The sequence below is a fragment of the Rhinichthys klamathensis genome, unplaced genomic scaffold (assembly GCF_029890125.1).
Source record: "Rhinichthys klamathensis goyatoka isolate OS25496 unplaced genomic scaffold, OSU_Roscu_1.1 h1tg000652l_1, whole genome shotgun sequence".
NCBI lineage: Eukaryota > Metazoa > Chordata > Actinopteri > Cypriniformes > Leuciscidae > Rhinichthys > Rhinichthys klamathensis.
In genome coordinates this window covers 79,288-92,658 of record NW_026607096.1, presented here as the reverse complement: position 1 = coordinate 92,658, position 13,371 = coordinate 79,288, and the positions used below count along the sequence as shown (strand labels likewise).

At 40.7% G+C, this 13,371-nt stretch overlaps 2 protein-coding genes across 2 annotated transcripts in view; one reads left to right on the top strand and one right to left on the bottom strand.

The window, feature by feature from the left end:
- Positions 1-13,371, top strand: part of LOC130076448 (LIM and calponin homology domains-containing protein 1-like) — a 94,445-nt gene that overhangs the window by 6,410 nt on the left and 74,664 nt on the right. The gene's annotated exons all lie outside the window — the stretch shown is intronic.
- LOC130076447 (E3 SUMO-protein ligase ZBED1) lies at positions 3,207-5,298 on the bottom strand. The gene is made up of 2 exons (XM_056241524.1): positions 4,617-5,298; positions 3,207-4,323 (listed from the first exon to the last, which is right to left on the bottom strand). The coding sequence occupies exon 2, from the start codon at positions 4,143-4,145 to the stop codon at positions 3,273-3,275; it is 873 nt and encodes a 290-aa protein (XP_056097499.1). The 5' UTR covers positions 4,146-4,323; positions 4,617-5,298; the 3' UTR covers positions 3,207-3,272.

Genomic DNA, 13,371 nt, shown 5'->3' with positions numbered 1-13,371 from the left:
AGTAGAGGTAGAGTACAGTAGAGGCAGAGTACAGTAGAGGTAGAGTACAGTAGAGTACAGTAGAGGTAGAGTACAGTAGAGGTACAGTAGAGTACAGTAGAGGTAGAGTACAGTAGAGGTACAGTAGAGTACAGTAGAGGTAGAGTACAGTAGAGGTAGAGTACAGTAGAGGTAGAGTGCAGCAGAGTACAGCATAGTACAGTAGAGTACAGTAGAGGTAGAGTACAGTACAGTAGAGTACAGTAGAGGTGTAGTACAGTAGAGTACAGTAGAGTACAGTAGAGGTAGAGTACAGTAGAGTACAGTACAGTAGAGGGCGCCGCTTAAACAAACATTTCAGCTTCTAGGATGCAGGAGAAGGAAGTTTAACACTTTTATTTATAAATCTAATCTTAAGTAATTTTTGCTTATTAGTATGTTTGAATTAGATCGTTGAAGGTCAGCAGCAAAGACATTGGTTAATAAAGTGAGATTAAATACATACAGTATATTTGTGTAATTTACTATTGTTCATTACAAAAGTTTTGCGTAAAATTCTGAGATAGCATTTTACTGTTTATATTCATTTTGAGGAATACTGAATGTTTTCGTGCAATTGAGACGAGTAAATTCATGTTCACATTTAGTCTATTAATAAAATAACCATCATGTTTATACACAACAGCTCCTCACTTTATTTCTCTCAACTTGGGGACAGGAGAGCTGTCAGTCAATAAATGTGAAAAAGTAACTAGCTTTACTTATTTGAAAAAGTAACTTAGATATTTTGTTGTAAATTGAAAAAGGAATGTGTTACTGTAAAGTTCAGCAACTGGAGTGCACTTGAGAGCCACCAGAGGGCACTCCACATCAGACTATTGTATTCCCTCACAAACTACATCTCCCATAACTCACTGCCCGGACTCTTCATCCATTATCACATTCACCTGTGTCTCATTATCTTGTTTAGCTCATCCCATATAAGCCTGGATTTCTCATTCATTATCTGCGAAGTCTTGTTTAGTGTTACACTGCAATTCTGAGCATTCTCCCTGGTTTCATGTCTCTTGGTTTCGGATTTCTTGCCTGTTCTGTGGATTACTCTTGTTCCTGTGTTCCCTGCCTTGTTGTGTTTGTTTGTATGGACTGCCGGCCTGTGCTTGACCCTACCTGTACTTTGGATTACGTTTTTGGATTGCCCTGTTCAATAAATACTGGATTTTGATCCTCAACCTTCTTGTCTTCGAGCAATTCATGACAGTTACGTTAGTTACTTGAAAAAGTAATCTGATTACGTAACTCAAGTTACTTGTAATTAGTAGGAGTGTAAATATTAATCGATTCGTATCGATGCATCGATTATACAGCCGACGATTCGATGCATCGATGCGTCCGCAAGAGTATCGATTAATGTGTTTGTTTTGCCGCCTGTCTATTTTCAGCATCCGCTCATATGCATACAAACGATTGTTGTTATGCACTGGGCTAACGTTAGTTAGTCACCGAACTAAACTGCCAGTGTGAATGCACCCTCAGTCACTTAGTTGGCGAATTCCAAGCTAGCAGTTACTAACGTAAACAAACAGGCGCTAACGTGTAAAAAAGGCTACTTCAACAGCTTACTTGAAAAGTCTAGGGTGCTTTCACACCAACTCGGAACGGAACGGGCACGGTTCGCATGAAAAATCGCTAATTATGTAAACGCTGTCTGTCATGCGGACCCGGGTGCGCACTGGGGTACCAAACCCGAGACTGCCTGGAGGAGGTGCGCTGAGTTTGGTTGCACTCGAACCGTGCCGCGGCTCGCGTGAATGTGAATGTGAAAGCATCACGGACTCGGGTACGCACTTGTTCAGGAAGTAAGTAAGTGACCTGCGCATGCTTTTTAGCTGATTATGATGTATTTAGTTAAATAAAACACATGTAAGGGATGATAGTGTTGATAATTTACCTTGGATAAGAGCGAGAGTGAGTCTGTATTCGCACACACATAGCGCGTGGACTCAGGGCAACAAATTAATGGAAATCCACTGTCTCCTGCGTTTGCAATCAGCAAAAAGCCAAATGCGACACACAGTAAACCGGTGTTGTTCACTCAGCTGTGCATAATAGCACCAAAAAAACAAACACAATATATTGACCGCGTTCTGTTTTCTATCATGCATCGTGCACGTTTGCGATGACATAAGATGCACGGAAACGCACCAGGATTCGATAGAATCAAGTTTAGAACTGTATGCATTAACTGTTATATTTGCTGTTCTATTTGCAGTGCATTGAGCACAACATACACATTATGTGAATAGAATACTGTTCCTGTATTCTCAATAAAAGGCAAATTATAAAAAATGTTGTTGATTTATTTGAAACTTAATAGACATCGTGTAAAAATATCGATTATTGAATCGTATCGAATCGAATCGTATTGTGGGGAATTCTGAAGTATCGAAAATAATCGAATCGTTGGCTTAAGAAATCGGTATCGTATCGAATCGTCATGTAGGCTCCGATTTACACCCCTAGTAATTAGGGGTGGGCGATATGGAAAAAATATCATATCACGATTTTTTCAGGAAAAATCACGATTAACGATTTTATCACGATTCTTTTTCATGTTGCTTTTTAAGACTATTTTGCAAATCACTGAGCCGCAATACAAGCAAACTTATATCCCCATTTAAAAAATATAGCCATACAAGGTAACAAAACATTTAAAAAAAAAAGACAAAGTAGCATATTTTAATCAAGTGTATGTTTAATGGAAGTGCAATTGTGCAAAGTAAGAACAGTCAACAGGACTTGCATTACAATCAGACTTCTCATCACAAAATGAATAGTGTTTAAAAAAAAGAAATTAAACATTGGCAACAGCTGTAACAGTCAGTAGACTGACCCTGAGCAAAACCCATGGCAGCATGTTTTTATCTTTCTATTTTTTTGAGGTAGCATCTTGAGGTAGCATCTAGCATGAAAAATATAGATAAACAGATGCATCAAAAACAATTAAGTAAGCTTAAAAAGTTAAATAAAAATGTTTAAATAAAAAAATATTAACTAGTTATAAATTAAGTACAGTCAGAGACTATAGGATAAATCCCCAAATAAAGATTTGCTTCAAAAGGTAAAACAACACAATAAATAGTGCAATGTGATTCAGGAACCAAACAATTAACCAAAGGTGCAAACATATTTCTGAATCCTGCTGACTCTTTTAAACTTAGCAGCTTTAGAACAAACCTTTCAAATTCCTACAAAGTATATATCCTAAGAACGTAAAGTATGACTGATCCCAATCACAAATTTTTAGAGAGGAAAACCAGTTGATTGACTTTATCTGGCTTGAGAGTTGCCCTCTGGCATGTGACAATATTGCCACCAGTGCTAAAAGCTCTTTCTGAGGGAGCACTTGTGGCCGGAATGCACAAGTACTTTTTAGCAAGTTGGCTAACTCTTGGAAAGTTTGCCTCATGGACTTTCCACCATTCCAAGGGATTCACCTCACTTTCTGCATTTGGTATGGACACGTATCCCTTCAGTTCCCCTTCTATTGCCTCTTTTAGAGAAAATGAAGTTGATCCTGAAACTGCAGCAGATGCACTTGCACCACCTGAGGTTTTCAAAAAGCTGGCAAGTGATTTCTTTACTTTCTTGTGTGGGGTTTGTTCTGCGTCAGGGCTCTGTGATGTGGAGGCAGATGTACACTGTTGAACCGATGCTGCTTGATACTGTGCGGTCAGCAAAGACTCCAGCTCAGATACAGCTCTGGCTTGTATTCCCTCTATCTTGTCGCTGGCAATGTATTGGGTTTTGAACCTGGGATCAAGAAGCGAAGCCATATCCAACAGGTCATCAGTGGTGGGATCCTGATATTTGTCAGTGAGGTAATTGAGAATTGTTTGCTTCATTGTTTTTGTTAGTTCAGTGTCCTCATCATTCAGGCTCAAGATGTTGACTTTCAACAGGTAAAGCACTGGCTTTACGTAGGACACACTCACATAGTCCTCACCGGAGAGTGCATCAGTGAAGTCTTTCAGTGGACTCAGTGCTTTTTTCACAGACTCCATCACGTCAATGTCTTGCCATGATGGGACCAAATGCCTCGCCTTCCGGTCTGCCTTCAGGACCTGCGAAATGGCCTTTTCCTGGTCAAGCACTCTCTCAATCATGTTGAGTCTGGAACCCCATCGTGTAGGGGATTCAGCGATGAGTTTATGTTGAGGGAGTTTCAGCTCTGTTTGAGCTTTAATTAATTCCCTCTTTTTCTTCCAACTGAAAGAGAATGTATGACGACTTTCTTGCAGATAGATGTCATGCGTTCAACACGAGGGTCTTTGGCACTTTTTTCTATAAACCCCCCCCCCCCCCACAAAAAAACATTCATTGATTAGATTTATTTACATTTTAATTAACACAGGTTTATATTTTTCAATTGTAATATTTTATTGAAACCAAACAAATAATGCTACAATACCATATGTTTTTCATATACGAAACATTTAAATATAATAATCCAATTTATATAGTAAACTAGTCTTATCATTTTACTCTGTTCAGTGTTCCTAATCTACCCTTATTAGTAAATATACAAACAAACTTCTAAATGCCAGTGACAATATTTTATTTTTAGTTTCACTCACCAATAGCTAGGTGAAGTCTGTGCCCAAAGCACTGCAGACGTGTCCAACTGTTGAGCTCCAAGGCCCTCACCATGTTAGCTCCACTGTCAGTGGTCATGCAGGTCATGTTTGCTTCTTTCAGTCCCCAACATTCAAGTGCTTCCTTTAGGCCTTGTGCTATGAGCTCTCCAGTGTGGTCTTGTGGGAAGTATGTTGTTTCTAGACACGCACTGCACAACTTCCAATCATCAATGAAATGAATTGTCAGACTTAAATATGGTTCTGAAGTGCGGCTAGACCATAAACCAGCTGTTGTGGCAAAAAAAAAAATGCATTTTTAACTTTGTGTTCCATCTTGTTGCGGCATTCGGAATACAGCCGTGGAATGGCCGTGGCAGAAAAATATTTGCGGCTGGGAATCTCGTAACGCGGATCTACAACTTTGAGCAGTCTTTTGAAGCCCTTGTTTTCCACAGTATTTATGGGGATCATATCCTTGGCCAGGTAAAATGTCACTGCATCAGTTACATCTTTCCAGCGCTTACTTGTTCTGTCATATGGAGTTCCCTTCTCGAATACCTCCTTCATTAGAGTTGTTTGTTTAAGCCGTGTAACGTTAGCCTCTGGCTGCTGCGTGGATGTACCTGATGGACTCGCGTGGGGTCCCTTCATAATTTGACTGTCAGCATATTCTTTATGGTGTTTTCTCTTGAGGTGGTTAAAAAGATTAGGAGTGTTGCCGTCTGACGTGCGAATCTTATCATTGCAACATTTGCAAATAACGGTCGTTTGCGCCGTGTCTGTTATAGAAAATCCAAACCATTTCCATATTATCGATGTTGAATTTTTTTTAGGGATCAACTCCTCTGTGTTTTCATCCATCGTCCTTGCGTTGTTTAATTTCACGAGCAAGTCGTTTATGATCCTGTTAGCACGCTGACATCTAACGTTAGTGCGCCGCGCCCGCGCATCGCATGTATGGCTACGTAGCTGAAAAAAAGCCATAGATCTGCATCTGATAGAACGCGCATTGGAGCGCGATTGTACGATATTTCCGAAAAAGTGAATCGTGGAGACATTTTAATCGTCCACGATTAAATATCGTCATATCGCACACCCCTACTTGTAATGAGTTTCCCCCAACACTGCCTTTCATTTGTTAGTTAACTTAATAAGCTTGGGTGTGCAGACATGCACGTGTCGACGCGGGCCCGTCCTGAAGAGGGTCACTGCATGTGTGTGTCTCTTCACTGAGTGTGTGATGCCACTCGGAGGGGCGGGACTTTGCAGGAATGGATGAGACGTTCCCTGGAGCTGTTTTGGAAAACGAGAGAGGTTTGTTCAGTATTTATGGCATTGTCTGTCGTGATCCTCTCGGATGGTTTGGCTAGGTCTGTATTTGTGGATATGTGCCCTACGGTAGATTTGCCTTGAAAACCCCAAATGGATTAGTCGATCAAGCAGTTAAATGGAAATAATAGGACACATAAAGTGGCAGAGATCAAATATTGTAACTTAGATTGAAGATATTTCACAGTAATTTACTCACTGTCGTTCCAAAGTTGTACTACTCTCTATAGTTTATGGCCTATGGTCTACAGTAATCGTCTCCAACCGTTCTCTATTTTACTACAAAAGTGGATGGTGATTTATATTGTCAAGCACTGTGAAATTAGCATAAAAGTTGTCCTCACCAGTTTTGCACTCTGAGATTTGACATTGGCATCAAACCTGGTGTGATGTGTTCTGGCAGCATGTGTGAATATGCTCAAGCTGAATGAGATTGGAGAGCTGTGACGGAGGGCAAGCTCTTCAACAAACACTTAAATGTGATTCTGCTCTGAGTTTGGAGTGAAGAGGAGAGTTGTGTCCCTTGAAAACAGACTGAGGTATGATGATGATAGGAAGATCTGAGAGTGGATTATGAGGATTTGGGAATACTTTACGTTTTTCCTCAAGCAGATATAGTTAAAAAATAATGGGATCTAAAATACATTTCATAAATAGCACTCACACATACTTTCATGCAGTAGTTTATTTTTCTTTGTGTAGTGGAAAGGACACACACACACACACAGACACACGCTTGAATACAGCACTCTCCTACTTCAGGAGGAAGGGTGGTAAGTGGGACATAGCTTTAGAGATCCAAGAGGTGTGTGTGTGTGTGTGTGTGTGTGTGTGTGTGTGTGTGTGTGTGTGTGTGTGTGTGTTTTAAGTGGGACAGAAGTGATGTACTCATGGGATCTGGGCTCTTTCTGCTCATAAGAAACTGCTGCCTCTGTGAACCGTAGACACACACACTTATCCATACACTCACTCAGAGTGACATAGTAAACCCTCAACCACTGCCCAGTAATCCAGATCTTTAGTGGTGTTTTCTGAGGCAAGCTCCACTAGTTACAATTTTTTAATGGAATATCGTAGTGTTTACTTTAAATGATTTATCAGTGCACATCATTATTGTTTTAATAATCTTGAATCAGAATAAGTTCCTCTTGCAGCATCTCTTCTCTTTTCTGATGACGAGGGCGGAGCTATAACCTGTCACTCACATGAGATCAGCCTATAGCAAACCACAACCATCCAATCAATTCCCCACAGACACAATCAAGCCCCGCCCACATATGTTCTCGTTCCAGAAGCGTTTCACTCAGATATACAGCACAACAGGGGAGAAAATACTAGTGTAACTTCAGTTTCATGATGACGTTAAAGTATTAAACTTTAGAGAGTAATTAACTTTGTGCTTGTTTGTGCTACAAACATAAAGGTGTCTGTTTACTCAGTACTAAGTACTCTGACATACAGTTTTCACCTTCCGCCAATAATAGACACGCACTGAAGGGGGAACTGGAGCTGGATTCAAGTGAATCAGAGAGATTAGCGCCAGTAAGGTGTTTTCACACTGGGCACGTTCACTGCCTTGGTCTGGTTCTCACTTGATTCTGTCGAACCCTGTTGCATTGCGTTCATCTTACGTCATCACAAACGTGCACAGCACTTGATAGTATCCCAGGTAAACCATCACCACTGTCATCCCTCTTTACATGTGTTTTGTTGAAATAATGATGTCGTCATTGGCTAAAACGCATGCACAGGTTATTTGACTTCCTGAACAAGTGCACACCAGAGTCTGTGTTGCTTTCACATTCACGTGAATCGCTCCACAGTTCGAGTGCAGCTGAACTCAGAGCAGATCCTTCAGTCTGGGGTTAAGTAGCTTCACTCCTGACTCAGCGTGACTGCTTAACACTTACAATTTTACATTCTAAATGTTAGAGCTGGGTGATAATATAGTCTACATTTTGTGACAGTACAAGCAACAAGCAGTTGAGAGATGACAGAATATGTCTCTTGTCTCGCTCTCACTCATCTCTCTGGTTCTGCTTTTTCAGTTTGTTCAGAATTTGACTAGTAAATGATCTGCACAGCGAGGCGGACTCAGACGCAGCTCATCTACCCTTCTGCTGGTTTCATTGATACGCCTCAAAGCTGTCACTCAATAACACATGCTCACATACAGCTGTAATGAAGAGCTCTATAGATCATCAGATCTGTGGAAGTGAAGTGACTCTAGCAGGAAGGTTTCACACGAGTGCTTTTAGTTCATGTGAAGTCTGGGACGATTTGCTGCTGATATGAAGGCAGTTGAAATGAACAGCTCTTGATACTAATGAGCTTCAAGCTGACAGATTTAAATTGATCTAATTTCCGTTAATCTCGCTTGTTATAGGGCTTTAGAACGATTAAGAGGCGTTTGCACCGGGTAGTTATAGGAACTCAGTTATAGGAACCAGGGTTGTTCCCCAAGACGTAAATGTTCCCATAGGGCTATTTTTTTTATTGGATGAAGCTAGAGCCAATAGCGAAAGCCTTTGCACTTGGTGACCCCGCCCCCTTTGTGAGGCTCTGCCCCCTTCTGGAGTTCACGCCCCCTTCTGGAGATCCCCGTTCTGCAGTTGTACCTTCTTGCCTGTGTCCTGCTGACTGATTTGGCCACTGCTCCATTACTTTCATTTATTTATTTAGTTATTTTAGATAATAAATCATTTATTTATATTCACAGAGATAATAACGTTGTCATATAATTGTTTTAAATAATACAATTTTGTTAAATTTTCACCACAGCGAAATTTTAAACTTAAATTTTTTAATAGGTTTGATAACATATGCTTGCACAAAATATTAGCCATATTGAGGAAACAGCAGAAGCATGTGAGGAAACGGTTTAAACAGCTTAATGTCAAACTGGTAATAAATACAAACTATGGTGTACGTGTGACTCTTTTACAGATGTTTTCATCATACTGTTTTTATTTTAACTGCTGACTGAGAATTGTTGTCTTTAAACCACTGGATGATATTCCTCCTCTCTCTTCTGATGCTGAGTTAAAGTTGGCTTTAAAGTTTTGCAGTATTGAATTCATTTGGAGACACTGGCATCAGAGACACAATCTTCCAGTGGGAATGTTCTCATGGTTCCCGTTGTCATCGGATGTGACTTCTCCGTCAGACGTCTTCCTACACACAGGACTTCAGATTCAGATCATGTGACCACGCGTATGAATGAGGCCTTTCAGAAAGTATCGCACACACACTATTACAAATGAGCTTCATATACAGATGTGTTTTGTCTAGACGGACAGACAGTACAGTCATCATACATATAATGTCACACATTTACACACATTAAAAGAGTTAAAAAATCTAAAAGCCTCTTTTAACTCTATACACACACACACGTGCTATCATGCCTCCACCATTACATTCCTAGGATGTTTAATTCAGTATAACGCCTATCCATCTCATAACACACACACACACAATGCAGTCTGTCATTACACTGGAGAATGACACAGTCAGACCTCAGCTGACCGATGTGTGTCTGGTCTCATACAGCCTCTCTCTCTCTCTCTCTCTCTCTCTCACACACACACACATACACACACTCTCTCTCTCTCTCTCTCTCTCTCTCTCTCTCTCTCTCTCACACACACACACACACACACGCACGCACGCACGCACACACACACACACACACACACACACACACACACACACACACACACACACACACACACACACACACACACACACACACACACACACACACACACACACACACACACACTCTCTCTCTGTCTCAGTTGAGAACCTGTCACTGTTGTGGCTCGTATGCTGTTGCTGGATGTTGTCTTTATCAAACAAAGCTATGCTTTGCCATAAAAATAGTTGCTCTGTAGGGCGTTCACACTTGTTCTGTGTAAAAGAACTGAACTCAAACCTCTTTCAGAGACCCGGAAGGTAATTGAGTGTAAAGAGATGGATCTGTTTGGTTCTCGCTGTTCCTGGAGTTCAGAAAAGCAGATTCAGATGTCTATGCTCTCCATTTAGTCCAGAATTCATGTAACAAATGTGATTCTTTAGGATAAACCCCTTGAGATGCATCATCTCGTTTTCAAGGGGGTCCTAATACACAAAAGTTAAATAACATAACACAAGACAAAACAATACAGACAAGACAAAACAAAAACAACAGTTGCCTAATTCAAAACAACAAACACACAACTTTTTGTCTATGAATTTTCGCCTAGCATTAATAAATATAATCATAGATATATCATCTAAAGCAATTACAAGTTTCAAAGCAACGAAACAAAACATTTTTAAACATATAAAAGGAAGTCAAAGATTGTACATTTAAAGGTCAATTATTCCAATCTGCAGGAGCCTTAAACCTGAATGCTTTCTACCCAGAAACCTTCTTCCTCTACAGTCAGTGTGTTTGGGACAGTTATGTGTCGTGGATTTCTGTGATTAATTCATAATTTAGAGTTCATGTTCATGGGTCAATTGAAGTTGACTGTTTAGACACTATCCTAATCAGCATATTGGCTCAATGTAAAACTCAAACTGCAGTGCTCATTCACACACAGACACAGAACATGCAGACATTCAACAGTAGAGCTGTAATATTCACACACACTCCTCCATATCCACATTCGACAGCCCTACTTTTGATTTATTCATCCAAAAAATTATAAATTTTGTTGCATTCCACATACAGTAAATCCATTTTTATTACTGGATTCATATCCTGCTGAAACCCCATCTTAAACAGCCTGATCTGGTTCCCTGGGTTGGTTGTCCTGTTGGCTGGTGTTAGAGGAGTCTTCAGCTGGTCAGGGATCAGGGAAACACCAGCCGTTGGCATGGATTGGAAACCGCAACCAGTTTTCCCCCTAGTGTGATGTAAATCTAAGGCCCTGTTTACTCCTGGTCACTTCATGTGTTTCTACTGGTCAGATTTATCAAAATGATTCCGTTTAGACTCGGTCACATAAATGTGTTTTCGCAAAACAGCACCATGACATCATGACTTTGCGTAAACATACACGCCACTTTCAATTCAAGTGGCGTGTTATCTATACGCATTTTGAGCTATCCGCGTGTATGTCCACGCCGAAATCTTTTGCGTGTATGTGTACGCCGTTAAACGTCCGAGCGAAACGAAGCAAAATCTATATCTACATCTGTGGAGCGATATTTCTTTTCCTAGGATGGTAGGAGAAGACTCATAAATGGTATTAACCCCAGTGACGGGTAGGTTTAGGGACGGGGTTGGGGTAGGTCATATATCTATATATACATAATACAGTAATATAACGTTAAGTCAAAGGCGTTGATAAACACGCTGAAAAGCGATTATGTGTGTTGATAGCACGCCAAAAATGGAAATACGAATTGGCGTGTCATACATACGCCATTTCATGAGATCAGTCTGAAAACAGATATGAATCTGATCATTAATTCCCGCGCTATATGCAGATTTAAGAGTTCACGTCAGCGAAAGCAACAGATATGAGCTGCATTTTATTGATCATCTGCTCATTTCTAAATCAAAGACCACAATAGGAGAGAGCGAGAACAGCACTGTAAGATCATCTCGTTTCTTTCCTGTTATCTGATGTTATCTGATGTCACGCTCTCACGCATTTACAGAGGAGTAAAATTTACATATGTGGTTTCAACAACCAGATGCGTTTACACGTGTCCAGTGTCGTGTGTGACGAGTCTCAGACCTCGTCCTGATGTGGTGTGAGTGACCGGATCCGTCTCGAGTGTGTATCGAGGGCATTCACACCGGTCTCTTCACGACCCGAGAGCCACCAGATCACAGAAACACATGAAGTGGCCCGGTGTACACAGGCCCTGAGGGAGCTGGCTTATCAAACAAGAAATAAACGTGCAGGAGGCACTGATTTTGTCCATCGGGGATTGTTAAGATACTAGAAAGAGCTAAAGAACTAAACGGAGGCAGATCTCAGTGCGAGTTAGCAGTCAGATGTGGACAAACGCTGTTGTGAGAGGACGGACACATTAACGTTTAAGAATAAAGTAATGAGGGCATGTTTTTTTTTTTTTACAATTGACTAAATATAAATAGACTAAATATAAAGCTGAGACCATCTAAAAACCAGCTTAGACTGGTTTCAGGGTGATGACACCCTTCACTGAAGATGAAGGCTTTGTGTTCTCAGTCCAGCAGCGTATCCCATAATGCCTCATCAATGATGTGGAATGATTGACAGGTCTGCAGATGTTCTAGTGTGTATATTGTTATGGCATGTTCTGCTGTAACATGAACTGGTCTTTGGAGTTTGTTGAGAAGAACCTTCTCTTTGACAGAGCTCAAATACACACTTCCCGCAGGAGCTGAATGATTGAGTGAGGAACAGTGGGGATGTTCTGGTGTTAAAGCTCACAGTAACGGTTGAGCTTGTGTTCGAGTCGGCTACTGATCTCTATTGTGGCATCAGGGCATTATAGTGTCTGGGTGGCAGATACGGCTGTATTAATTACTTGTATATACTCTTGTGTACTCTGTTCATTTTTTGTTCTTCCTTGTCATTCATTCATCATCTTCACTTTAGCTTTCAGGTCTGATAGAGACATCCACTCTTGCAGTGTGTGTTCATGCATTAGGGGGCGGAGCTATGGAGGGAGGGGCGTGTCTTTGGGGTTCAGTGTGTCTCAGAAATCTCTCACTGCACCTTTAAAAAGGCTGATCGTTTAATATACTGGAAACTTTCCCCGTTTTAAACGCATGATATTAAGACATTCATTGACTTATTTAGATGAATTCATTTTCATTAATTGCCTTGATACACAGGTAGCGCTCCTGCATTTTGCAAAGTACGTCTAACAGAATGTGTTACATCATGTTTTTATGTTGTCGAACAGTGTAATGGATCAATGTCAATTTACAACAATGGACAAATCCACCTGTAAATGCAGCTTGTCACTCTCGACCACATATATTGATGTGAGAAATTGTAGTATTTATAATGATTTTGAATGCCTCACAAAAGGTTCTGTACTGTATTATATCACATTGAGCACAAACCGTGCTTGTTTGAGAAACTCTAGCATGTTTTGTATGCGACTGAAGGAATATGTGTACAGCTGCTTATATAAGCCGTTTCCTGGTGGAATTAGCCATTATGAAACTGTCGAGATCTTTGGGGAAAGTTTCTTTAGCTCTCCAGAACGTCTCAGTATTGTTTGTTCAGCCGCTGAATGAAGCGCTTCTGTCGGAGGGATTCCCCAGGGATGAAATATGATTATGGATCAGAGAATGGAGTCATTATCACACACACGTACAGAGTTTCTCTCTCTACACACACACACACACGCACACACACACACACACACACACACACACACACACACACACACACACGTACAGAGTTTCTCTCTCTACACACACACA

Excerpts from the sequence above, each read along its gene's own strand:
- LOC130076447 (XM_056241524.1), bottom strand. The coding sequence starts at position 4,145 with ATGATTGAGAGAGTGCTTGACCAGGAAAAGGCCATTTCGCAGGTCCTG.